The 26,318-nt window shown below is 40.0% G+C and overlaps 1 protein-coding gene across 4 annotated transcripts in view; it reads left to right on the top strand.

The window, feature by feature from the left end:
- Nucleotides 1–1,259: 1,259 nt before the first annotated feature.
- Nucleotides 1,260–26,318, top strand: part of bbs9 (Bardet-Biedl syndrome 9) — a 115,677-nt gene continuing 90,618 nt past the window's right edge. For 2 of the 4 annotated variants that reach the window (XR_008300685.1, XR_008300684.1), the window contains exons 1-12: nt 1,260–1,445; nt 3,287–3,407; nt 4,323–4,473; nt 5,875–5,939; nt 6,767–6,880; nt 9,124–9,298; nt 13,187–13,271; nt 13,948–14,131; nt 16,635–16,764; nt 23,319–23,500; nt 24,739–24,815; nt 25,819–25,872. Coding sequence is in view for 2 of the 4 variants with exons in the window: in XM_053227711.1 (XP_053083686.1) it covers nt 3,296–3,407; nt 4,323–4,473; nt 5,875–5,939; nt 6,767–6,880; nt 9,124–9,298; nt 13,187–13,271; nt 13,948–14,131; nt 16,635–16,764; nt 23,319–23,500; nt 24,739–24,815; nt 25,819–25,872 (1,329 nt within the window). In the remaining 2 variants the exon portion in view is untranslated. The remainder of the gene's footprint in view (nt 1,446–3,286; nt 3,408–4,322; nt 4,474–5,874; nt 5,940–6,766; nt 6,881–9,123; nt 9,299–13,186; nt 13,272–13,947; nt 14,132–16,634; nt 16,765–23,318; nt 23,501–24,738; nt 24,816–25,818; nt 25,873–26,318) is intronic. The other 2 variants (XM_053227711.1, XM_053227712.1) reach the window with 2 other exon arrangements.

Raw genomic sequence — 26,318 nt, 5'->3', positions numbered from 1 at the left:
AGAACATGCAAACTCCACACACACAGGGCGGAGGTGGGATTCGAACCTCCAACCCCGGAGCTGCGAGGCAAACATGCTCTGATGCAACATACACCTTAGAAATGAAATCTGTCTTCTTGAATAAAACATTTTTTTTTACATTTACAGGCCAACTTTTATTCTTTATTAAAGACACTTTGCAAATACTATTCCCGAAGAGTATAAGTACTAGGGGTGTAAGACAATGATGCTCCAAATATTTGTATCTGTATCTGTATTTGGATTTAAATCCATAGTGGGTGTGGCTTAAATGAGAAGAGCTTTTCCCACTCTACCCAGGAAAACACTGAAACAAAAAAGAGGTAGAAATGTCAGCAGTGTCAGTATGGCGTATGAAGTCGACTCTGACACTTCCTCTACCTCAGCTACAGTTGCACAACCAGAGATGTACACAGGACTTTTTTAATCCTGCTTGCACAGTTATCAGTTTTTTGTGTACATGCCTGCGATATTTTCTAACATATTTATTTGCCTTTATTTCCCAAAATATAAAGAAACTAGCAGCATAATTTTAACCCCACAACCCTGACCAGGCGGTTACTAAGGATGCAGCACCACACGGTCATGTTAACATGAACGTGGTCTTTCTTCGCCTGCATGAAAGTAAAATTATCCTGCTAATATGACTTGTTTGTTGGAATAGACAGACTCGTGCACCCTCGACCAAGATAAAGCGGTCACTGAAGGTGAATAAACAATGTGACTGAAAATGTGAAAACCCTTACTTAATAAAGCCAGACTGAAAGAATGAAGAAAGAAAGAAAGAAAGAAAAGAAAAGAAAAGAAAAAAAAATGCTTTGGAATTTAATTTGAAACCAGAAGTAAACCAGAATGCTAAACCAATTTCAGAAATATACAGAGTATAATGTTATACAAATAGTAATCAGTTTGTTTTAAAAGTATTTACAAAATTAACAACACAAATTAAATTATCTGAAAGGAAAAAAAAGAAAAGGAAAACACACAGAAGCTGTAAAATTTTTTTAACGTTTTCAGCACAGACTACGCTTTTATTTTGAAATTAAAATAAAACAATAATAAACCACGGTGGGCTTGATAAGCCTGCTATTACAACATCCGGGTATTTGTATATATACCAGAAATAGTAATGTGGCATAGAGTCTGCGTACTGCACACGACTTTTAGATTTAGTACAACTAGTATGGATCATATTCCATCTTAAACACAACTTGAACCTGTTTCATTCGGAAATACATCCTTACGGAAGTAACTTTTATTTTGACAACCTGTCCATGATTATAGCTTTACCGTTACCCGTTTCACTACGCTGTTAACGTTAGTGACAGTGCCATGGCAACGGCGACGTGAGCGCACGCGATGAGATGCTGGCGCTCGTGAAGCACCGGTAACGCTTCCAGAACTTCACCTGTGGGTCTCGGTAAAAGGTACCGCATCAGACATCCTCCGTTCTCCATAAAAACCTACTTTACATTGAACAGCGTCGGTAAAGTAGCTCTGTAGCAGCACTTCAGCTGGGCTGGATAATAAATAGCTACCTGTGCGGCTCTCCTGTGCACTACATAGGGCGTGAAGGCAGTTATTCAGGGCGCGTCTATAGTGCGCTATCTAGGGAATGTGGAGTCATTTGGGATTGGTCCCGGCTTTCGCTTCTGCAGACCCCAAGCTAACTGTACCTAGCTTATCTAAGTACTTAAGATCATTAACGTTAGCCGTTAGCTTTCAAGCCGGTCTTAGCACTGTGTATTAGCTTTCTGTAAGGAAGGTAAATTAAAAATAACGTCTGAAATGTGCTTATAGAATAACTGTTGGCTTGAGTTTAGCCAGTTTAGCTAATGTAGCTTTATGTTAATGTAGCTTTCATTTCCTAGCTCAGTGTTAGCTCATTATAATATGCATATGCACACAAATCATATTCCACAGGTTGCAATGAAACAAACAAACAAACAAACAAAAAAACAACTTGTAAAAATATTTGAATGTGATTTAAACCATGTTAGAGTGTAAAGTTGTTGAAGCATACATTACTGTTATTGTTTTTCATATTTTAAAAATGTGTATTACAGTTTTCTATTAAAATATGTAAAATATGCAAATGAGACAGTGCAGACGCTAATTTGCATATCATAAATATTCATGAGATAAAACGTGGGGTTTGGCAATGCTATGGCTTCTGTCAGTTTATTCATAGTATTCTCTCTCTCTCTCTCTCTCTCTCTCTCTCTCTCTCTCTGTCTGTCTTTCCTTCTTTCTTTGTCTTTCTCTCTCTCTCTGTCTCTTACTTTGTCTATCTCTCTCTTTCTCTCTGTCTTTCTCTTTCTTTCTTTTGTTATGTTTTTCTCTCTCTGTGTCTTACTTTGTCTCTCTCTTTATCTCTGTCTCTCTCTCTTTCTCTCTGTCTCTCTCTCTCTCTCTTGCTCTTTCTTTTGTTCTTCCTGGATTAGCCATCACTCCCACCTGCTTGCTAGTCAGCAATCAGAAAAGCCGCTTGGCTCCTAATGAAATCCTTGGCCATGTGATGTACTCGCTACTGTCCAGAGGATAAGGACTTATCTTCTTGAGGGTGCGCTGTTCTAGGAAAATAATCAGCACTGGGGTGTTGTCATGCGGCCTGATGAGATGTCGCATTACTGTTAGCGCTCAGATGATTATTACCAATTAAAGAATGATACATAGTTTTTATCAGTTTGTAGGTACATTTAATATTCTTGAAATAAGTTCTTGTTATCACTTACATCATAGCAGCTATAAACAGCCATTCCTTCACTTTCGTAATGAGACAAAAAAGTTAATGAGACAAAAAAAGCAAAAATTTGTCAAGTTACCGAGAAACTAAAAAGCGTGAAAAAACTTACTGACTGTTACAAAGCACTGACACTGGAGACTCCTTCCTTAAATGTTAAATAAACATCTTCTCCAGCTGGTTTTAAATTTATTTTAGTAGGTCTAGTTTATACGGAGCGTCCAATAATAATGAGTGCATTAATTTACACCTGGGATTCCCAGAATTACTGTTAGAGCTGCTGTTATGGAAAATTAATCAACACCTTCTGACCAATCAGATTTGAGAACTTAACAGTGCTGCGGTAGAAAATATAACAAATATTATATATAACTTTTAAAATATAGCTTTTTGCCCCTTACTCCAGATGTGGATGTTTTGGGGTGAATGTGGATGCAGAGAGACGGACACAAGAAATACAGACTGTATAGTTCAAGTGTGTATTTCGAGTTGAAGTGACTGTCTTTTTTTCCTCCTTTTTCCCAGCGCAGCGAGATGTCCCTGTTTAAGGCGCGGGAGTGGTGGGCGGCCGTGCTGGGCGAGGGGGAGGAGTTTGACCAGGGCTGCCTTTGTGTCGGAGATGTGGACAACAGCGGAAGTGGTTACGGTGAGTGACCATGCAGAGTCACGTCAGATAGACACACGTCACCGTGAAATGTGTTTTTATTTAATATGTGAAATAAAAGCTTTCAGGTTTGGAAGATTGTTGTCCAAATTACAGCTCGTGTTCAGTTCAGTTCATTTCCTTTGCAAGATTAAGAAGTCAACAATAACGAAACTTCGAAGATGTTAATGACACAGTAACGAGTAACAATAACTTTGCAGCCCAATATTGCTATTTTCATAGCGTATTTCAGATTGAACAGGATTTATACCACAGTGCTGTTGGATTCTCGATTCTGATTGGTCCAAAGGTGTTGATTAATTTTTTACAACAGCAGCTCTAATAATAGCGTAGCTGCAAATCACAGGTGTATATTAATGCACTTGTTCTTATTTCTGTAGTAACAACTTAGGACAGGGATTAAGTTTCAGACGCTCCACATGAACAGATTGTGTGTAATTGTTGATAGGGTGAAGTTTTCGAATTTTTGAAAGGAGTCTTCAGTGTCAGTAAGTTTTTAGGATGGAGGAGTTTGCACTTTGCAGATTCTTGGTAAAATGACAAGCTGCGTTTAACTTCAAGGGAGAAAAAAAGAGAGTCTGATGAGGGAATGACTGTTTATAGCTGTTATAATGTAAGACATAACAGGGACTAACTTGTTTCACAGGCACTTATTAGCATTTTATTTATTGTGAATAAAACACTTCAGGATATGATTTTATTGGAAAATAATCAACTTTGGGCTAGTAACAGTAACTGCTTAGCAGCATCGTTGAATAATTTCCTATAACAGCATGTCCCTATGTGTTTTATTCCTTACATAATGTCATATATATGTGTGTTTGCGTGTGTGTATATATGTATGTATTTGTGTGTGTATAAAACCCTCTACTCTATGGGTGTCTCTACCCTCTACAGATAAGGTGGTGGTGGGCAGCTACATGGGAATGCTGCGGATTTTTGCCCCCCACGCCACCAGGCCGGCCGAGCAGAGCGGAGTGGACGCCCAGCTGCTGGAGGTCCAACTGCGAGACCCCATCATCCAGGTGGAAGTGGGCAAGTTTGTCTCGTAAGTCATCAGTGGGTCAGAAGGCACCAAAGGGACGGGTCTGATAAATGATCCAAGAAATCTGTGTTCGCGTTAATCTGTATCTTTTTGAGTCCATCTCTCTGCATGTGTGAAGCGTTCAATCAGTGTGTTTAGCCCAAAGTTACCTGGTTTAGGTGTTTCGAGCGATAGGGGAGCGAAAATGTGAACACAGCAGAGGGTCTCAGAGGGCGTAAGATATCTGTCACCTCAAATTTTTCTCAAAATGATGCTTCAGCATCTCAAAACATTTCTTAAATTGATGACGATATACGTACAGTAGTTGTGATAAAGTTTTTTTTTAATATTAGATGTCACATTATCTATTTGCCACATGTTCACATGTCTGATCCCAAGAACATTTAAATAAAGACCTGAGAAGATTTTCATTCACCGTCTAAACAGAACACACTCTCATTTTGCATTCGTATTATGCCTTGTAACGTTTCTCACCACGTTTCACAGCGTTTAATCAACATTATATCGGACACACAAGCACACGTGGCTTGGGTTATTTTTCACTTTGGCTTCCTGGGGATTTGTAGAGCTCTGAACTCAAACAAGAACAATCAGGACAAGCAGAAATCTCATTTCTGTTTTTTTTTTTTTTTTTTTTTTTAAACTTCATTAACTAGTGAACTTTCCTTAATTATTAGAGTCAGTATAAACTTAAACCACGTTAATGTGATTTCAAAGATTCATACATTTATATAATATATAATACAATACACACTTATAATGTGCAGTACATTAAAACTGCTTTTGTGATAAATAATAATGATTTCAGTGTTACCATTTTAGTCATTATTGTGCAGCAGGACCGTGTGCCTGAGTTTACTGTTCTTTTGTTTGGCTGCTCTCTAGTATGACGTGTAGTTTTATTTCTCTGTATGTCTTTAAGCTCTTCTGGGTTTCTCTTAGATGTTTGGTTATTTCTGTGCTTTAAGACACTTTGTTCAATGCTGTTATCTGATTTTATCTCTTTCAATTGGTTTCCCAGCGTACAGGAGGTAGAGTGTAGTGAAAGTATTTGTATATTTTTTTGGCGCCGGGTTACGCGCTGTGGTTTGGGGCCACATATATAAACGTCCCTTTTCGTTTTTCTGTTCCCCAAACAATGTCTCAGGTTGAAAGACATGACAGATTTGCAGGCGAAACCGCAAATCGAGCACACTGGAGACATTTCTGTCTCAGGTCTCTCACATTGGGAACATTTTTCTCAGATTTTGGAACGTGGGCATGTTCCAAAGCCGGGACTTTTTAATCCTCCGATTGCTCACACGTGATGTTAGGAAAAACTTGGAATGTCTTGTTTCGTGGCTCAGGATGTCTTCTGATTGTGATTGTGAATGAGCGAATGTGATTTCTGTTCTGTGTCTCCAGGTGCTCGGAGCTGCTTCACTTGGCCGTGTTGCATCCCAGAAAACTATCCATCTACGCCGTCTCAGGTTAGCGTCCTGTGCTGTGAAGAGGGAGTATTTTGTATATTAGGCTTGAAAGCAACACCTCACTGAATTGGAGTGTCGATGAAACAAACATAACAGAAGTAATAAAACATTCGGGGGCGTGGAATCGTACTCTTTTTCACTAACAGCACATCCTGAAGTATTTTATTCCTCTTACACTACAATCATTCGCATTATTTATTTATTATTTTTTATTTATTAAATCAATTACAATTTCTATTTATTAAAGAATTCCAAATCGTACTTTTTATTGTCACTTTTAATGTCGTGGAATTTCATTGAGACAAGTTAGTTCCTGTTATCACTTATGTTATAGCAGCTATAAATAGTTCTCTTTTTTTTCCCTCCCTCTTGGCATTAATAAGACACTGGAGACTCCTTCCATAAATGTTAAATAAACTTCTCCTTATAGAAAACTTTACCATATCAGCAAGTTTTTCTGTGTTAAATAACACCTTTTTTAATCTATTCATTATTAGTCTTAGCTTATGTTGTTCCTGTAAAGGGGTTGCTATAGAAACGACTGTATTAGCACAAACCTCTGGCATTTCTGACCAATCAGATTAGAGAATTCGACAGCACTGTGGTATTAGTAAAACATAATCTTTGGCTAAAGCTCCGTTTTGTTCTGTAGCTCGCTACTTAACTTGTTATCTTGTATCTTCTCTTATCTTAGGTGCAAAATAAGAACTCGAAGTCATCCTGTAAAACAACAAAGCAATCAGAGCTTACTGTGGATTTTTATTTTTTTCGAAACCCTTTCTTGAGGCAGTAATATTGTGTTCCTCTCTTCTCTCTGCTGTTTTCAGGTACTGCTGGAAATGTGGAACATGGGGATCAGTACCAGCTCCGACTGGTTTATGAGCACAACCTGCAGAGGACGGCCTGCAACATGACCTACGGCCCCTTCGGAGGGGTCACTGGTGAGCATTTAGCCAGTGAATGACTCCATCCGTGCATGCTTTAGCACCCAGTGTTCACCATTTTCTTTTAAAAGGAGCAGCTGCGTGAAAAATGTGCACAGTTTCCCCACTTGTGACAAATGCAGTTGATTAGCTGAGACTGTTTGGTGTTTGATGTTTGCTAATTAAGTAATATAATGCTGTGTCTAAATTCTCTCCCTTATTTACTTGTTCACTATTCACTATAAAGTCTTTTTTATGTAGTGCACTATGCAGGGAGCAGCAGTAACAGAGACACACACTTATCAGTGAGCACCCTGGAAACACATCCTCATGATTATTATCATTATGTAAACAATGACGTACCAACATAAACCGCAAAATATTTTATGTTACAAACTTATAATTATATTATTAAATTAGCAGTATTAAAGTATTAAAAGCCATTTTCTGTATTAAATACAATCGTAAATTCATAATGATAAAGCGACACTTTATCCAAAGTGTCCAAGCTTCGCGTCACAAATTGCGCCTGCAGTGTATAATAAATGTAGAATAAATGTAGAATAAATGCATAATCATTAATATGGTGATGTTTTCTGTAAGGAGATGTTTATTTAACATTTATGGAAGGAGTCTCCAGTATCAGCACTTGGTAACAGTCAGTAAATTTTCCTCCATGGGAAAGTCTTCAGGACAGAGAACATTTTGGTTCCTTAGTAACATGACAAGCTTTTTTTTTTTTCAGTCTTATTAACTTATTTCTTTGCTAAATTCAAAAAAATTGCTGTGGTATAAGATGAATAAAACACTTCAGGATGGAAGATAATCAAATTTCTGGTAACAGTAACTCTACTTCGCACTGGGTCGCATCACACCATGCAGTCATTGATTCTTTACCTGTAACAGTATGCTCCCTAGTGTGTTATTCCGTATTTATTGGTTTATTTATATGGGTACATCAGTGAAATGTATGACTTTGACTAGTAAAACAGCCAGAACCTTTTTTAAATTTGGTTTATTAGTAAATTCTTACAGCTGATTAATTACTGGTGGAAAAGTGCACGGTTTCTTAAAAGGTAACCCAGCAAAGGCACTATGTCAGTGGTAAAGGGGTGTTTGTGTTTGTGCAGAAGGATACTTATTTACTGCCCACTCGATTTTCCATATCCTCAGACTGGATAAGTAACGGATTATAATAACGCTCCTATAAATAGAGCAACAGCCATCTTGATGCTTAAGAGGATTGTAGCCTTATTACAGGCTTACTTGTAGTTCTTTCTGCATGCAATCTACTGATTAACCACATGGTGACAGCAGAGTCTGTTTTTTTTAACTCATGCTTATTTTATGCCTTAAAAAAGATGAGTGCACTGCACTTGAGGTAGTACTTTTGGGAAAATATGGAATAGTGGTACTGTAAATGTGGTTTGAGTTTCCGTGTGTGACAGAGAACTGCTGAAGTAAGCACTACGCTGAATTACAGTCCAGAACCTCCTGTGGAAACAAAATGGCCTAATTAATCATCTTTATGGTGATATTAATGACGTCCCCGGAGCAGGAGGTGCAGGTCCAGAAGCCGGGAAGGAGACAGCAGTTCTGAAAGGAGTGTACTGTGTGTGCATGGTGGCCTGATGCTGACCCAAACCCTGCCTGGTCCACTAATTACACTAGTAGCACTCATTACTCTGCGCTGAACCTTCCGAAAATCATTAACACTCACTCACACCTACTCACTCTCACACACACACGCGCTCTCACACATGCACTCTCATTAGGTTTCCATATGCGTAGGAGTAGGACGTCTTTGTTGGTGGTTCTCGTTGACCCCTCGTTGACGAGCGTGCGATCTTTTTTAATGGCACAGTGAGACCTAATTAGTAGCGTCTGTATTTTTTACAGCGTATTGCAAGCCTTCATTTTCTGTGTCATAAAGCATGGATGTGAGCGTGAGCCACGGACCATGCAGACTCTGAGAGTCGGAGTGTAGTGTGACAGACAAAGCCTCCATACACACGTCAGAATGAGCGCAAGGAAAGCATCAGAAATGCTTACGGCACGAGCCAAGTCAGCCCAGAACGAAACAACACTTCCCTAATGCGACTCTTCATCCTCATCAGACCGCAGCCGATTGGTTTATTTTCACTGATGAGAATGAGGTTTGTCTGAATAGTTGTGGTTTTTGTTGCTATTGTGTCTCTCAGCAAGCTTTCTGCTTTTTTTCCCCCTTTTTTTTCTTTTTTTTTTTTTTTTTGTTTCCACAGGACATCACTTCATTTGCATCCAGTCCATGGACGGAATGCTGATGTTCTTCGAGCAGGAGAGCTACGCGTTTGGACGCTTCCTGCCCGGATTTTTACTCCCAGGGCCCCTGTGTTACTGCGCCCGAACCGACGCCTTCATCACCGTCTCCTCCTCCCGCCAGGTGGAGTGCTACAGGTCAGATTAATGACCATATAGATTCTTATTCTCTCTTAATCAACAAAACATATTAACAAACAAAACAATAAGATGTTAAATTTCTTTGAAAATTGCATTTGCCCAGGACAAGAAAATGATGTGGCTATTAGTTTTTAATTCGTAGTTGCCCATTGGACAAGTAGGCTCAGTAACCCTGCGATCACCAGCGTTTTTTTTCTTCTATGTTCAACAACCCGAGAAAGAAAGCCCTACTCGTGCATCGAGATATGAAATAAAGACACGAGCCGAAAGTGAGATATGAAGATGAGACACAGCAGCTTAAAACACATCAACATCGGCCACTGACTTTTTGTCGAGGCTGCAAACACAATATTTTAACTTTAAGAAAAGTATAATAACTATGGCCAAGTTGTCACCTATGCAGGAATTTATACACTCAGTTGTGTTTGCACTAATACACGTAACTAGCTAAATAACTCTCCATACGTTATTACATCATATTAGCTACCACTTTTTAGCCCCATCAGTTAGGTTTCTGGGTAACTAAAACACTGGACTGGTCATCACACGTGCTTTTAATTGCCTGGTGGGATAGCTAACAGGTTTATTATGATTTTGTGATTTGCGGATCCCTTAAGGAGTAGTTTGTAATTTTTAGAGCCCCCTGCTGGTTGTGAGGCACACTGCAATTTCATATTAAAACTTCCTTTGCCTCATGCGAGGGTTTTTAAGGGATGGGGCATTACATATCATTATAGGGCCACTATGTATAAAATAAAAACAAGATTTCAAAAATCAAGTCATAATATTTTGAAAAAATATTAGTATTATGATATATCAAGAAAAAAGTTGTAATATCTAATATTACGAGAAAAATGTCAATATTTTGAGAAAAGAATCTCAGAATTAATATTTTAACACATAAACATTGCTCTGATATGTATCATTTTGTCGACATTCTTCTTTAAATATTGCAACATTATTCTCGAAATATTGCGAGTTTTTAATCGTAATATCAGATATTACAATTTTCTTCTCAAAATATTGCCACTTTTTCCTCATCATATGACTTTTTTTTCCGCAAAATATTGCAACTTTTTTCTCGTAATATCAGATATTTCAAATTTTTTCTCAAAATATTACGACTTTGTTCTCAAAATTTTGTATTTTTATTTTTTTCAAATGTGGCCCTAAAATGCTGTTGTATTATAGCCACTCTAGCGTCATTAGAGATTCAAAGAACGACTCTAATGTGCTAAATACTGAATGAAAATCGTGTAAAATTATCCACACAATCCCTTCACTTAATTTTGGCTGATGAAGCCTTTTTTTTTTTTTTTTACTTAACCAGAGAGGGCATGAGGCTAGAGAACTTGGCCATGGTTCAAAAGGTCAAGGGTTCAATTCTAGCTGATTTCTCCCAGTGCCATTAGCAAGGCACTTACCCCAAAGTTGCCCCAGGGGAACTGTCCCTGCAATTAGCTATAAGTCACTCAGGGCAAAAATGTCACTTAAACGAACTACTGCCGTTGCTTTGAATGTGGTCCAGGCTCTTGTAGCACTATTCTGCCGTTTTCTTTGGCATGTTTGACAGAAAGGGGGAGTGGGTAAGCACATGTATGGGCAAGCTAAAATTTCATATGCAAACTTATATATGAGCAGAGAAGGCCATTCTTATTCTCACTTGTCATCCTGCTGACCACATCCTCCGTCTCCGGCATATGGGGGAAGAGGGATAGGGGGAATTGTGGGTAGAAATAGTAAAAAATAGTAGCTGTTGGACGGCGCAGCTGGTCGAGTAGGCGTTGCACGGCTCTGTTGCTGTTTCCACAGCTGAGTCCAGTTAGCGGCAAGCCGAGGACTGTTTCTCACGTCCTAATGAAATTTCCACTTGCAGATCGCCGCCATTTATTGTTCCATATAGTTTAAGTATTTGGAGGTTTAAGAATGCAGGAAATGCATTCAGACAGATTCTCCTGAAACAATAGCATAGTATTCAACCTAGCGTCGATCAGACTGTATGTAACTGTAGATAATTAAGGGGAACAGTTTTTGAGGTTTGAGGCTGTCGTGAATGTGGAGGTTTGCCTAAAATGCTGAATCGTGGAATGAGAATTGTGGGTGATTGTTAAAAAAAAAAGAGTCTCGATGGCAGTAGCGGTAAAGGCAGTGCCCTCCACTGGACTCTCACTGTGTGACGGTGTGAATTTCAGGCCGCCCAGGTTTTCGTTTATTCAGCCGGTTCAGTCGTTTTCCTGCGTGCCGGGAGGATTCCGAGGAAGGAGAAGAAGAAACAAGAAGTTTGATATATGTGCTTTTCGCGCCAGGTCCGAGCGAGATCTTCTTTCATATAAATGACTTTTGTTGTTTCTTCTGGCAAGACTTCTTGCATGTTGGACAATAAATGAATACAATACACAAAAACACACACACACATATACACACACATATATACACACACACTGTCTTTCAGCATTGAGGCTAAGACCTGTTCAACCGAGCAACACCTAGATGGAATCTCTCAGTGTGTGTGTGTGTGTGTGTGTGTGTGTGTGTGTGTGTGTGTTGGTGCTCTACATTGAGGCTGTTATCACTTCCTCTAAACTTGCTGTTAGAATTATACACTCAATTCCAGAATTATTGGCACCCTTATAGAAAATAGGTTTAAAATCTACTTATAAAATAAACATTAAATAACACTTATTCAATTTTTTTCACTCTTTTTAGCAACTTGAGATACTACTTACCTTATCATTCTTACAAGAAATTAAAAGTAGATGTATTTCCTCTATAATATGTGTGGCAAAACTATTGACACCCATTTAATATAAGTGCAAGTTATGTAAAAATTACACATTTTATTTCTCTGTCTCCAGGAACTTTGTTTTTGCTTTTTACAATTTTCAGTTTCTTTTAGGAAGTAAATATGAGGTCATGCATACAGTATGTACTATATGTTATCCGTGGCCATAAGGGAAACCCAAAGCACAAAAGAGAAATGGTTGTTGACCTGCACAAGTTAGGTAATGCCTATAAAAAGGCATAAGCAGGTAAAAATACCATTATCCAAAGTCTGGAACAGTTGAAAGATTGACACATGAGTATGAGGATTATGGTCACAGAGCCCAAAAAACCCCACAGTTTAGTTAATGCTTTGGGAATTTTCCTTGTATTATTCCTCTTTTTACACCAAACATGGTGATGATGGTGTCCATGACCAAAAAAAATAGAAACCCTTTCTGAAAGCATCTCACAAAATGCAGCACCTGAAAATTATATTAAAAATAGGTGAGAGAGCTCAGTCCTAATTTCTTTATCGTCTCATATTCTACCCGTCATCATAAGACGACTCTGGCGGGCCAAATCACGTCTTATTCCACTTTTTCAGCCACCCACTCGCACACGTACACACTCACACACACCACACATGTGCTTCACATATCCCTCACGCTCGCGCCTGCATTCACACAGTCACATTGCCACAAGCAGAAACTCTCACGCACACGTGTGCGTAGGTGAACATCCCCTGGGTGAGCTGTGTGTGCGCACTCACACTTCATGTGCATGAGGCGGAATAATCAACCCCACCACTGTTTCTTATCCTTGGCTGTTGAAGAACAGACGGTTTTACACTGACAGCAAAGCATTCGCAAACCTTTGGCTGCAGCAGTTTCCTCTTTTAGTAGCATCTAATAAGTATGGAAACGAAACAGCTCTTTATACAGGAAGTTCTTTGTAATAAAAGTGACAGTGACAATTTAAATTTCCGATGTCCTTGCATGAGGACTGGAGTTCTCATGACTTCATGTCTGTAATAGCATTAATAGGATGTATGCTGTTCTGAGTTGCTTATGCTATGTGGGTTTTTTGTTGCCATGATGCCATTTTGCTCTGTTCTGGATGCAGGTACGAGACACTAGCAGTCGCCACGGACGCAGACACCAGACAGAACTCGGAACAGCAGAGCAAGAGCTCTGGGAAGAGGCTTACGGTTAGTCTGTTTGCACGACGTTGTGTTACAATGTGATTTCAAGAGAGAGAAAAAGAGTGGTGGCGAGGGAGCAATTGTTTATAGCTGCTATAACATATAAGATGTTTTACATTAAATGTAATTGGCAAATCATTGGCAAATTGTTAAAGGAATAAAACACTTTGGGATGTGCTGTTATAGGAAAATAATCAACTTTGGGGTGGGATCACTTTACAACAGGCTGCATCACACCACCCCATCGCTGATTACTTTCCTATAATAGCACACCCACAAAGGTTTTAGTCCTTGCGTATTTATCATAACCACATTCGATCTGTCGTAATGAAACACTAAAAAACAGTAAAGTTGGAAACATCCATAAATAAATGAAATGAAATAAAATAAAATAAGAGAGAGCTGTGTCCACCGTGGCACTCATAAATAGTGTATTAAAATGCTCACAATATTACCAGTGAAGAGGCTCATGAGGCATTTAACGAAGTGAAGGGTGAGATTTGGGCATAAACTCTTATATACCGAATTTTATTGAAGTGTTTATTGTCCACAATAACAATATAGTTCTTCTCTAATAGAACTAAATTGGCACATGGTATGTGTTTGTGCATGTGTGAGCCATTTTCTAACCAATTCTCTGTGTACTTAAACCCATCTCTGGATGTGTGTGTTTGTGTTTCAGGCTGAGTGGACACTAGTGTTAGGAGAGCAGGCGCTGGATATCTACGTCCCCTCCGTCTCTCCATCAGCCTCCTCCATCTTCATACTTGGGGAAAGGAACCTGTTCTGCCTCCGGGACAACGGCCAAATCCGCTTCATGAAGAAACTCGAGTACAACCCCAGCTGCTTCCTTCCCTATGCCTCAGGTAACAGTACGATCCAAACCATCTGTGCCAGCTTTCCTCTGTTAACGTCAATCCGGATCACTTTTGCCCCTGCATTCAAAATCACACAGAAATTCTCCCAGCGACTGCCAAAGACCCAATGTTCTGGAAAACAAATCTGGATATTTAAAAATATACTTTTGTCACACCGTAGACTTTGGCTCTGTTTCATGGCAAGCTGCTGCTACATTTGCTACTCACTGAGCCAGTTATTCTTAACTGTTCCTTAGGAGGAAATCCACTGCATTCTGTGCTTATTGCTTATGACAGCACGGTCAGCAAAGTCCCCATCTTAAGCCATGAGCTTCCTGATGTGCCAGGATGCCTTTATTTGTGCAACATCTCGGGTTTATCAGATAAAACATGCAGATTCCTGTGTGTGTTGGGTTTGGGACCGAGACGGCGCCGAACACAGACCTGCTCTGTGTCCCTGTGTTGGGCTGCGAAATTGGAAATATCAGAGGAGAGACTCCGGTTTCACCCATCGCCTCATTTTTAACATTTTGAGACAGCCAAGTGGGGTAAACACCCCAAACACACATATACTACTTTATCCTTAAACTAGAGGTCACATTTTACATTTAACCTCATTATAGCCTTGATACACAGTTGGGATTAGTCTGTAAAGTGGTCAGACTCAGTTTAGTGAGATTAGATTAGTGATTTGAGTTAAATCAAACATGTTAGACTCGACCTAATCTAGTGTTGTTTGCCAGTTAGTGACTGAAATCTTAACAGATCCAATCAACAGCAAATCCTCAATTTAGTCACCTACAAATTCCCACCCCCATCATACAACAGTTGCTAACCAGGAAGGGTGAAAGCTAACATGTGCTTCCTCTATGATACATAAAGCCAGCTGCCACAACTTTTCAAACTGCTACACATGCTGTGGAGGAAAGTGCTGTCTGCCCTCTTATGCATACATGAGCTCACAGATGCCTATGATTGGCTAGAGTTGCTCTGATTGACAGGGGAAAGAGAGTATGCCATCCCTCCCACCCAGAGAAGACGGTCAATTTTGCTGCATGGCCAATTAAATGCTGGCAAAATTTCCACTGAGAACACTACAGAGGTGTTTAAGAAATGCAAAAGCTTCTAAATAATAATACATAAAGCAGCTTTACAGAAATCCAGCTGTAGATTTAGTTCCCTGATGAACAAGCCAGAGGTGACAGTGTCGAGGAAAAACCTCCTGAAACGTCATTACGAGGAACCAGACTCAAAAGGCTGAGGGTTCTTAGGTAAAGAAGTTCTAAGATACAAATCTGTTCTCATTTGGATTGTAAGTATCAGCATTTAGAGGGAAAGAGGGCTGTAACTCAGCTCTGGCAGCTCTGACACGGTGAATGGATGAATGAACCTGGTGTGGAAAACCATTTCCTGCCTTTGTAATATAGCACGGTTTGTTTTATATAAAAGTTCCAGGCCATTTGAATTGTCATTGTTTTGGCTGGAGTGCTAGTGCTTTAGAAAATTGAACAGGCTTCCCCTTGGCTATGATAAAAAAAAAAAAAAAAAACACTTACCTTTTTACTGCGCCCTTTACCCCCCTCTCTCTTTCTTTTTCTTTCTCCGAAAGCCATTTTGCTCTTTATCCTCTATCCACTATCAGGACAGAGTTTCCCCAAATTATTCAAGCTCTAAGGTCAGCATTAAACTGAACATTCTTTCTACTAGTTAACAAAATTTTTACTTGATTTTTGGAAAGCTAGACCCAGAGTAAACCGAATGAGGCTAATCTGAATGAAATTCTGTGTGCATGTTATATTGTTTTCTACAATCAGAGCATTGTTGTTACTGAATTTCAACTTTACTGCATTCACAAATGCTGTTTGTTCAATAAGTACACTCGGATGAGGTTTTGTTGTGACTGAAACAATTTAAAACTCAATATGCATGATTAAAATGCTGAGCATGCTAGAACATGCATATGCATAACTTTGGATGGGATTGCATAAAACATGCAGTGAAATTGAGATTTTATACAAACTACCCAGGTTAGGATTCATATAAGAAATTTATTCGGAATATGCACTCAAAATTAATTTATTTACACTTGTGAAAAATCTTTGCATGTAAACAAAGGCATAGAGTTACTGAGTGTAAAACACACATCTCTGTGATAAAAGGCTGCCTTCACAGGGTATAGTCCTACAAACGGAAACGCAAGCATGCATGGTGTGTGTGTATGTGCGAGTGTAAGAGCGGGTGACAGAGAGGCCTAAATAGCCGTCGTAGGCGTTGTTCTTAATCCCTGGGCTTTTTGGGAAAGTGAGAAACAGATGAGCACAGGCTGTTTTGAAGTGGCTTTCTGGGTTAGAGCAGGAGCCTGTCATTAACCTGACCTCCCTGCCATTCCACTCCGTGTGCGGCCTCGCTCCTTCACACACACACACACACACACACACACACACACACACAATGTACCTTTGCGCTTCTGTCGGTTAATGGCATGGCATTGACCGTCTCCCTCTGTCCGCAGTTTCCGAGGGTACAACCAACGTCCTGCTGGCCAACCATAACAACATGCTGCTGGTGTATCAGGACACAACGCTGAAGTGGGCGGCTCAGCTCGCCTGTGTGCCCGTGGCCGTGCGCGTCGCTAATTTCCCGTAAGTGTGCCCGCTTCCTCCCGGGTGAGGTCACAGTTTAGTTTTATATCCCATTTCATCTGGGGATAAAATGGAAAAGTATAACTGTCATATGTTATTATTTATTTTGAGGCTTATGCTGAGAGTTCCAGGTTGGTTTATGGTCCCTGCAGCACCAGGATTACATTCTGTGCCTTTATTTTAAACCACAAACTTTGCTGAATGTATGCTTTACATGCTCACTTTCACAACTCTTATCCCAAAATGGAAGATACCAACTAATTGGGGGGTCTGTTGAAATGTGAAATGAAAATTATTGAACAAAAAGAAAAAAAAAAAATTTAAACGCCAAAAAAACATTTACTGGATTTGCTTTTTTATTTTGCTTTCATCTAAACGTCATAAAATCTTAGGATATTAAAAAACCTGATAAAATAATACAATGCAGCATGAAATGCTAATTCAGCGAAAACCTCCCATTAACAGAAGAATTTCTGCAGAACTGAAGCAAGTCCAAATCATGGTTTAAGATTTAGAACCTACCTCATTTCTCCATGGAATAAAAATGAAAGAGCCTACAGAAGGCCATTTTTGTTGGCACAAAGTGATTAAATGAAGCCTGATCACGGAGGATCCTGCTTAAATGGGCAACAGTGAAGAAGCTGTTTGAACATTTCATGTCAAGAGACCAGATGAAACTGTGACTTTTGATAAATATATTTAAACTAGAAACATCCTTTTAGTCCATTTTAATTTTTCACCTGAAAAGCCATAGGTGCAATTCTTTAGTAGCCAAAATTTCTTTGAATCCCAACAACTAATCCTTAAATAAACCTATAAACACAGGGGGTTGCAGGACTATCAATTCTAAAATGTAGTTGACTAGTCATCTTTTCCTTATTTAAAGCAAAAACTGATTCAGGACATCATTACTTTTAGGTTAATTTATTAGTTAAACGTTGACGAACAACAGCAAAGAACACATCAACCCACACTTTAATTAGCAGCCATACATAGGCAACAAATTCCATTTCGGGCTTCAGTGCCGTTACAGGCTTTGAAGTTAACGATGAAAATAAACGAATTAGTGCAATAAACATGCTAAATCATAAATCTGTGTATCATACTACGGTATTTAAAGATGTACCAATTTGAAAAAAAAAAGCAGTCATGTGGACGACGTGGTCGTTCAGCTGAATTTGTTGATTCTGGAACTGAGAGCGCGCAGCATGGAAGCTCATGTTCATCACCAGAGCCCTCCTTGTAGCTCAGTGAGCGGATGGAGGATGGCGGAGGTCTTTCCAGGCTATTAATGATCCATCATTTTCATCTTCAGCCTCACCAGTGGCTGGAGTATATATGAAAAGTATATATGAATGATAACATTCCATGGTAGCAAAAGAAAATTTTGTCTTATACAATGTTCATAGTCTGACACTATTTTTAGGATGCGGTTTTATTGTCCGCCTCGCTGTTTTTTTTCCCATCACCCCTAGTCTTATACAACTCCTAATATCCACCATGTATATGTATCTCTAATAAATCCACTTGTTACCGTATGTGTTTGACATAAGAAGCTTTAATTCTTTTTTTCTGGACAATTTCCTCTAAACTGCGATGCGTTCAGATGTATGCAAAAACCGAGTGAGAACGCGAAGGGTCTCTGTCCCAGGCTTGAGATGATCTGTGTGTTTTTGTGGGACCGTCCGCTCGGATTCTTTCTCATCTGATCAGGTAACAGATACTGCTGTAGCCTGGGATGAGTGAAGGGTTCTTCTTCATCTTCTCTCCTTCTTTCTCTCGGAGTACCTCTCTGTCACTCTTTGGGTCACTTGCTCTGGTTTTGTCCTGTTTGTCCTGTCTGTCAGCACCATCTAAATGAGCTTTTTGTCCCGAGCTCTCTTCACCACACAGGACTCTAACTCTTCTCCTCACACACACACATTGTAGAAATAGACGCCATGACCATCAAAGCAGGTCTGCTTTCCGAAGAATTGCTTCTGGCTTTGTTAAGTGCATCCTAACTGACTGTGATGCTTGCTTTACCATCTTACCCTAATCTTTGTGCTTGGATTCATTTAGAAAGCGAGGCTTTTGATCGAGACCGCGAATTATTAAGTAGTGCAGCTCACACGTACTATTAAGTAGCATGTTGGCTTGCAGTCATTTCACATCCTCATCCAGCCTCACAGCTGAATCCACTACACAGGAAAATTGCTCCAAGATGTCCCATAACTGGTGGCCAATCCAAACAGATAAGGAGTGGCCGCAACTCGAAATATCACATCTGAAACTGCCATAATCGCACCGTAATTTTAAACAATTGTAATCCAAACATCGATGACTAATAACTGCGATTTTGTTTGTGTATTTAGTTCGGAGTGGGTTTACAGAAGCCAGGGCAAGGACTATATGTGTGCCCAGGTTTGTCTCTTTTACACTGATGGAAAGCTGGCTTGCCGTAGTGAGAATGTAATCTTAATGATTACCGCAGAAGTAATGTTCTGATGTAAAAACATGCACTCACATTATTACAGGAACTCACATTAAAGGAGTTTGCGAGTTTAACCCCAGGACTGCCAAAGTTCCGTTATTCGTCCCCCGAAATGTCTTTTGAATTTTCCTTACATTACGTAAGAAACAAAAACTCTCATGTTATATGAAAATTACTCTGTTATATGAAAATAATAAACAAGGGGGTGGTGTGATGAAGCAGATTTAGTTAGTCCTTCCTTCCTTGCTTCCTTGATTTCTTCCTTCCTTCCTTCCTTGATTTGGTCCTTCTGTCCTTCCATCCATCCTTCCTTCCTTCTTTCTTTCTTTCTTGCTTCCTTCCTTCTATTTTACATTCCTTCCTTGCCAAGTTTTATTCCTCTTATACCATAATTGACAATTTATTACAACACATCATACTTTTTATCCGTTTATAGTTACATTTATTGCTGTAGAACAAGTGTAAACCAAATGTTATCACTTAAATTATAGCAGACATAAAAAGCCATTCCCTTCTTCCATTCTTCTTCTTGTTCTAAGCATGGTGTGTTTTAGGGAAGTGTGTGAGCAGTGGGGTTTGGAGTGTGTCCTGAACCGGTTGGTGTATGTTTTCTGTACTGTAGCTCCACAGCTGGAGTGTTTTACCACCCAGCTCGCGGAGTCCCCTTCACTGACCTGCCCACAGCAATCGCACTGTTCAGCAAAGCAAAACACAGATCCCACACAACCAGAGTGCGCTATAGGAACACACACACTCACACTGCAGTACCTACGTTACACACATGTACAGGTTAAAGTTAGATGAAGGGAAATGTATGCAGCAATTACCGCCCAACTGAGTGCTGGTTTAAAAAAAACATCTCTCTAAGGAGAGCTAATCTTGTATCTGCTAATCAGGAATTACTCCAAACTTCAAAGAGCATTAGTGCTGTGGTAAAATCACAAAATAATAAATATAACCTAGTTTTTTTTAGAACCTATAACTTGTTTGAACTGAAGAATTCTGGTTCGTCGAGTATCCTCTATGCTGACAATGTTTTTTTGGATTAAACTACGTCTGCCAAATTTCTAATTCAGACAATGAACAGAGACCTCGAGAACTAAAGATCATGGAAGATAAAGTTTTTGAAAAAGAACAGAGCAGGAAAAGGGTAGAGAAATATCAGGCTCTGTACACGCTTTTGTGCACTGTCTACTCTAATCAAGAAATGAACAAGTAGCATATTACAGCCCAAGCTAGGCTCAAATGATCTCTCCAAACCAGGAGGAAAGTGAAAAGTAAGGCCAGTTTTACACTGTGGGGTTAAGGCACTCTTTTAAGATTATAACTTCTAACACTGTACGAGATGATCCCAATAAAATGGCTGAAATCTATAACAGACTCTGTGATAACGTGTTCACGTCAGATTATATGATTGATCTCTTACAATGGAGAAAGTCTTACTAAAGATGTTCCTATGAAGTTTTATGTGACTTTCCAGCTCTACAGTACAGTACAGTGCAAGGAGCTGGAGTTACTTTTACATTTCAGTATAAATGTACTTCTGGTTATTTAATGTTTTCCTGCAGCTTCCAAGCACCATCATGTGCAACGATGTAATCGCTGGTAACACATAATTACAAATTCTTTCCCCTGAAGAATTTAGAAATTTAGAGATTAAATGACTAATACCCTGGAAGCATTCATTCATGCATCCATCCGTCCTTGCTTCCATCTTTGCTTCCTTCCTTGCTTGTTTTATTCCTTCTTCCCTTCATTCCTAGCTTCCTTCTTTCCTTCCTTTCCTTGCCTCCTTTATACATTTATATCTTTGCTTTCATGCTTCCCTGCTTTGTTCCTTCTGATCTTTCTTCCTTTTCAGCTTTTTCCTTCTTTGCTTTCTCCCTTCCTTCCTTGCTTCCTTCCTTCCATCCTTCCTTCCTTCCTTCCTTGCTTTCTTCTTTCCATCCTTGCTTGCTTCATTCCTTGTTTTCTTCTTTTCTTGCTCACTTTCTTCCTATCTTCCTTCCTTCCTCCTTTACTTGTGTCCTTGCTTTCTTTCTTACTTGTTTCCTTCCTCCCTTGCTTTCCTCCATCCTTCTTTCCTTCATTCTATAACCTCTGTCTTACGGTGGACCAAGAGCCTTTAGTAGAAACACTGAGGCAGAATGAGGCGGGATGCCTGTGATTTGAGAAACCGTTTGTTTAATTATTGAAATATGATGTTTATAACAGAATCAGTGTATGGTTTATGGTGCACTGGTTAATGGGAATGGGAAATACTTGTGGATTCCTGATTTTATTTTCCTTTCTGTTTCTTGCACCTTGTTTTTATGCCTGTGATTTGAGAAACAGTTTGTTTTTATTATTGGAATATTCCAAGAATCAGTTCCTGGTTTTGTAATTTTGCAAGCTGTAGATATCACAGGTAGGGAATGCTTAATGCTGCCATGTACATCCATGTTTATTGTCACTGCTCGCCCCCACAAAACCTCTTTGGAAATGTGAGTGAGGATGATCTGGTGGGGGGAGAAGCAATGAACTTTACTGTGGGCGTGCTTGTTTGTTTTGGTTTGAAATGCTGCTCAGAAAAGCGAGGAAATCTCATATCCAACAAGACGCCAGGGGCCTTGGGTTCGTCCCGCGTTTTTCACATATGGCCGTCGGATTCCTTTCCTGTTATGTTTGTATCCGCAAATCGCTCCAGTACGCTGATCGTTTCATGTACCGTGAAAACTTGGTTTCATAAAATCCTCACAAACGCTCCAGGGAACTGTATTTACTTGGCAAAAAAACAGCCTTAAAGTCATGGTTGAAGATATCAGCCAGGTCATCTGGGAGATGGTCAGTAAGACCATCAGGTCAGCTGTGACCATCAGAGGTTAAGACATGGGCAAACGACACTGCTGTTAGTTAGAAGCATGAGCTATTTGGCAGAAAATACAGGATGCTGGACAACTGCAGAAATCTGGCATGGGCTATGGAGTTTTATTAACAAAAAAGCAGATTTGCACCTCCCTTTGCAGGTGCAGCCGCTGTGCTGGATCTCCCTCAACCAGAGTTATTGCCTCTTATAACCTAACTGCCCACGAAACACATCTGCTTCCAGTTAGCATTACTGCTGATCCCAGACCTGCACAGAGCTGTGCTGGTTATTCACACAGTCTGCCCCTGTTCTACTCACACAGCTCTGAGATCTGAATCTCTGAACCATCCGACACGCTTGCACATGCTGAAAAAGACAGATCTGTCCTCAAAGAACCTCACACTTCTTTCTCTGGAGCAACTCGCATTGTCCATGTCTCCAGGCCTACGGCATCTTGTTCTGTTCGGCCTCTCTTTACCAATATCATTTACAAAAACCCATCCATCTATTCTCTGTACCACTAGACAGGGTCACGGGGGAGTCCGGAGTCTATCCCAGGGGACTCGGGGCACAAGGTGGGGGACACCCTGGACGGGATGCCAACCCATCGCAGGGCACAATCGCACACACGCCACAGAAAATTTGGAAATGCCAATTAGGCATGTCTTTGGACTGGGGGAGGAAACCGGAGTACCCGGTGGAAACCCCCAAAGCACAGGGGGGAATATGACGGGGTGGAGGCGGGATTCAAGCTCCAAGCCCCGGAGGTCCGAGGCAAAGGTGCTAATCCCTAAGCCACTATGCCCCCCTCTTTTATAGATATAATAATTAAAACTGTTAAAAACTATTGGTGATGTAAATATGAAACATGAGTGGGTGAAAACTGAAACCACATTTTAAAATGCACGGCCACGGATCTGTTGCATTGTTGGGTTGCAAACTTGCGATCTCTTGTCCATAGTGTCCATAGCTTTTCTGTTGTTCTACTCAGGAACCCACGGTAGCTAGATTTTTGATAAAGTACATTAGCTAGCTGCATTTGTTACAGGATGCGATAGCCAATGATAGCTTGGCGATAGATCGGTGCTATTTTCTATTTGACACTTCAGCACATTCCGATGAATTTTTCTAGTATTAGGAGAATAGAGAAATTTAACGGTTGCTTGCTGCTTTGTCTTTTCCTAGTGTTAAATCTCAAATCAAATGTCAGGATATGTTCTTCATGGTGCTTCTTAGGGAACTCAAGGGCCTGGTGGTGACCCTGAGCTCTGAAGGTCATCTGCAGTGCTCCTACATGGGCACGGATCCCTCCTTCTTCACCGCGCCGAAGGTGGACTCCCGAGAGGTCAACTACGAAGAGGTGGAGACTGAGATGAAGGCTCTCCAGAAGGTCATCCGTGAAGCCACCAGGAACCAGGGTAGGACAATTATACTTCTGTCACAGGAAAACAAACCAATGTTTTACTAGACAGTGTGGTGTTCTACTGCCATTTGGCTGAACTGTTCAGGGAAAGCACTTACAACTCAAATAACTTGGTGTGAATGAGAAAAGACATTCTGGACACTTTTAAAACAATCTAACAGGTGTGAGAGACTAGGCAAATATTTTCTCACTGGTGTGTGTTGGAGAGATTTGACCTTGTTGTGTCGGTGTTGGGATTAAGAGTAGCTTTTTGTGCATTGTCGCACTAACACCAGTCACGGAACCTTAGCGAGCATTAATCGCCAATGTTTTCTCTAATAACAAAGCCCATGTTGGTGGCAGATTCAAGGCCTCATCCTGACCTGATTTAACCCTTTGTGATGCAGGAGACTGGAAGCCTTTTGTGTTACAGAACAGAGCCTTTGTGTCCTTTTGAGGAAGGGAGGGTGAAAGAAATTCTCTCTGCTGTTTTATGAGGCTGAAATGGACATTCGCTGTGTTAGGAAGCAGCAGGCAGAGTCTTTACAGTGTAAATCTGGGCTGCAGAGTTTGGGGCTGGGTGTGTGCATGGTAGTGCCTGGTGCTTTTTGGAAGATAAACATCTGATGATAAAGAAGCAGCTGTTATGTTGGAGGATGTTGGATCTCTCTGAATCTGCAAAAGTTTTTTTTTTTCTTTTGTTAATGCACTGCATAGAAACTCTTCTTAACCGAATTGTACTTGAAGATGTTTTCAGCAGCCTGGTTTTACTCACTGAGTCTGCACATTGTCAAGGTTTTTCTCGGTTTTTAATCTGTGACAGCGGTTAGAAATGTTGCCAATGTGTAGGCTTTGTTTTCTGTAGTCTTTTCTCGTGAAATGTGCACTTGCCCAAGGCTCTTTGGCATTTCTAATGACCTGAAAAAGTTGAAGGTCACAGATCCTCAGGATGAGCTGACTCATGGGACTTTTTTCTGAGTACCTTGTAATGACTTCTGCGTGTTTTTAGACATTTAGTGCTCTGTTTTGAATGTTGAATTGTAGTGCTGTCTTCATTCAACCCAGTATATTTCAAAACGAAAAAGACGTTTCAATGCGAAAAACGATTTCAGTTCGCGTTTGCCATTTGACGCCGTTTGACTCTGCTTCACTGCTCCACCTTAAAGCATCTCTGATTGGCTGCCACATCGGAGTATATGTCATCAGAATTGTAACATACATCGCTGTTTTTTTTACTCTCTCCTATTTTTTCAGACATCATCCCCAAAGCTGAAGCAGAGGATGACCTGATGGTGACGGCTGTTGTCTCCACCAACCTGGATGATGTCTCGGTACCTGTCACTCCATATATATACATGATATAGACATAGTCATATGACCTCTTTTAGTCACCATTCACAATTGACACAAAGCCAATATTTTTACCTAAATCAGATTTTTTGAGTCACTCATATCTGAGAAAAGTCACAAATTCGAGCCAGGGAATGGAGGAACAGAAAATCGATCGCCATATTCAAAACTCACGATCTACCGGCGATGCCACAGCTATCCATGGCCAGAAGTCAAGAAAGCAAAATTAGCCATGCTGTCTAGGTGGGAGGGATGATAGAATCAAGGAGGTGTCAAGGAGAAACTTCGTGATACACACGACAAGGCCATGTATGTAGATATGTATGTATGTATGAGGAAGAGGGCAGATAGCAGTCTTCTCTGAGTGTGTTACGCTGTCGTATTACGCCGCATGAGCAGCAGTTCAGAAAGTTACGCAGGTTTGTTTCACGTGTCCCTGAAGTAAGGGTAGGAATTGGCAAGACCAAATTGGGGAGAAAATATCATTCTAAGAAGTAGGACCAGTAATAACAGCGAAAATGGTGTTTTTTTTTTCACCATCATATCCTGACCATCATATCCAGACCCCAAGAGTAAATTACGCCTGTGATGAAGGTTGATGGTGGTTTATGCTGTTGGTGCGTAGGTTTTCTACTGTAATGATGGATTGTCTTGCAAATACAGCACTTATGCTGTTGCTTGTGACATGTCTGGATCCCAGATATTGATTTGTGCGTATGCAGATCTGATTTGAGGGGGAAAAAAAAAGTAATTTGAGCTACAAGGGTTGTAATATGAACATAGAATTACATGGATATACATGTGTTGAGTGAATGTTACTTTTTTCCTTTTAAGATACAGCAAAACAGTATAAACTGTGAACCCGGTGCTTTCACACACAAACCAGATCCAGGCGTTTGTTTCCATAGCGTAATCTTGAGTTTTTTTATCAGTTAATTGCTGTGTGTGACGTTAGTTTTCTCATGCTGATCTTTTTCTCCACAGCAAGCCATTATCCCGGAGCTCAACGGCATTGCTGTCCCTTCAGTTACAGTCAAGGTACAAACATACACATACACACAATGCTTCCTCATAGGTCTTTCGAAAGAGGATTTTTGCAGACAGTCACCTGAATTCTCGATTCTAATATATTATTTCTACAGTAACAACTTACCCAGGCTTGTATGGCATTAAAAAATGTCTAATCACTGATGAAGTTATGAGATGATGAGGAGATGTTTATTTAATTTTGGAAGGAGTCTCCAAAAATAGTGTCAGCTCTTTGTAATAGTCAGAGATAAAATTGTAACTAAGGTTTCTCAGTAACATGACATGCATTTGTCTTATTAAACTTAAAGAGAGAGAAAAAAAGTTGACGAGCGAACCTCTGTTTACAGCTGTTAAAAACAGGAAGTAACTTGTTTAGCAGATGTTCCACAATATTAAGTGTAACTTTAAATGGCTAAAAAGTATGAAGTGATATTCTTTAATGAATGAAAATTGTA

Source organism: Pangasianodon hypophthalmus, chromosome 21 (assembly GCF_027358585.1).
Source record: "Pangasianodon hypophthalmus isolate fPanHyp1 chromosome 21, fPanHyp1.pri, whole genome shotgun sequence".
Taxonomy (NCBI): domain Eukaryota; kingdom Metazoa; phylum Chordata; class Actinopteri; order Siluriformes; family Pangasiidae; genus Pangasianodon; species Pangasianodon hypophthalmus.
This window is presented reverse-complemented; position numbering and strand designations above follow the sequence as displayed.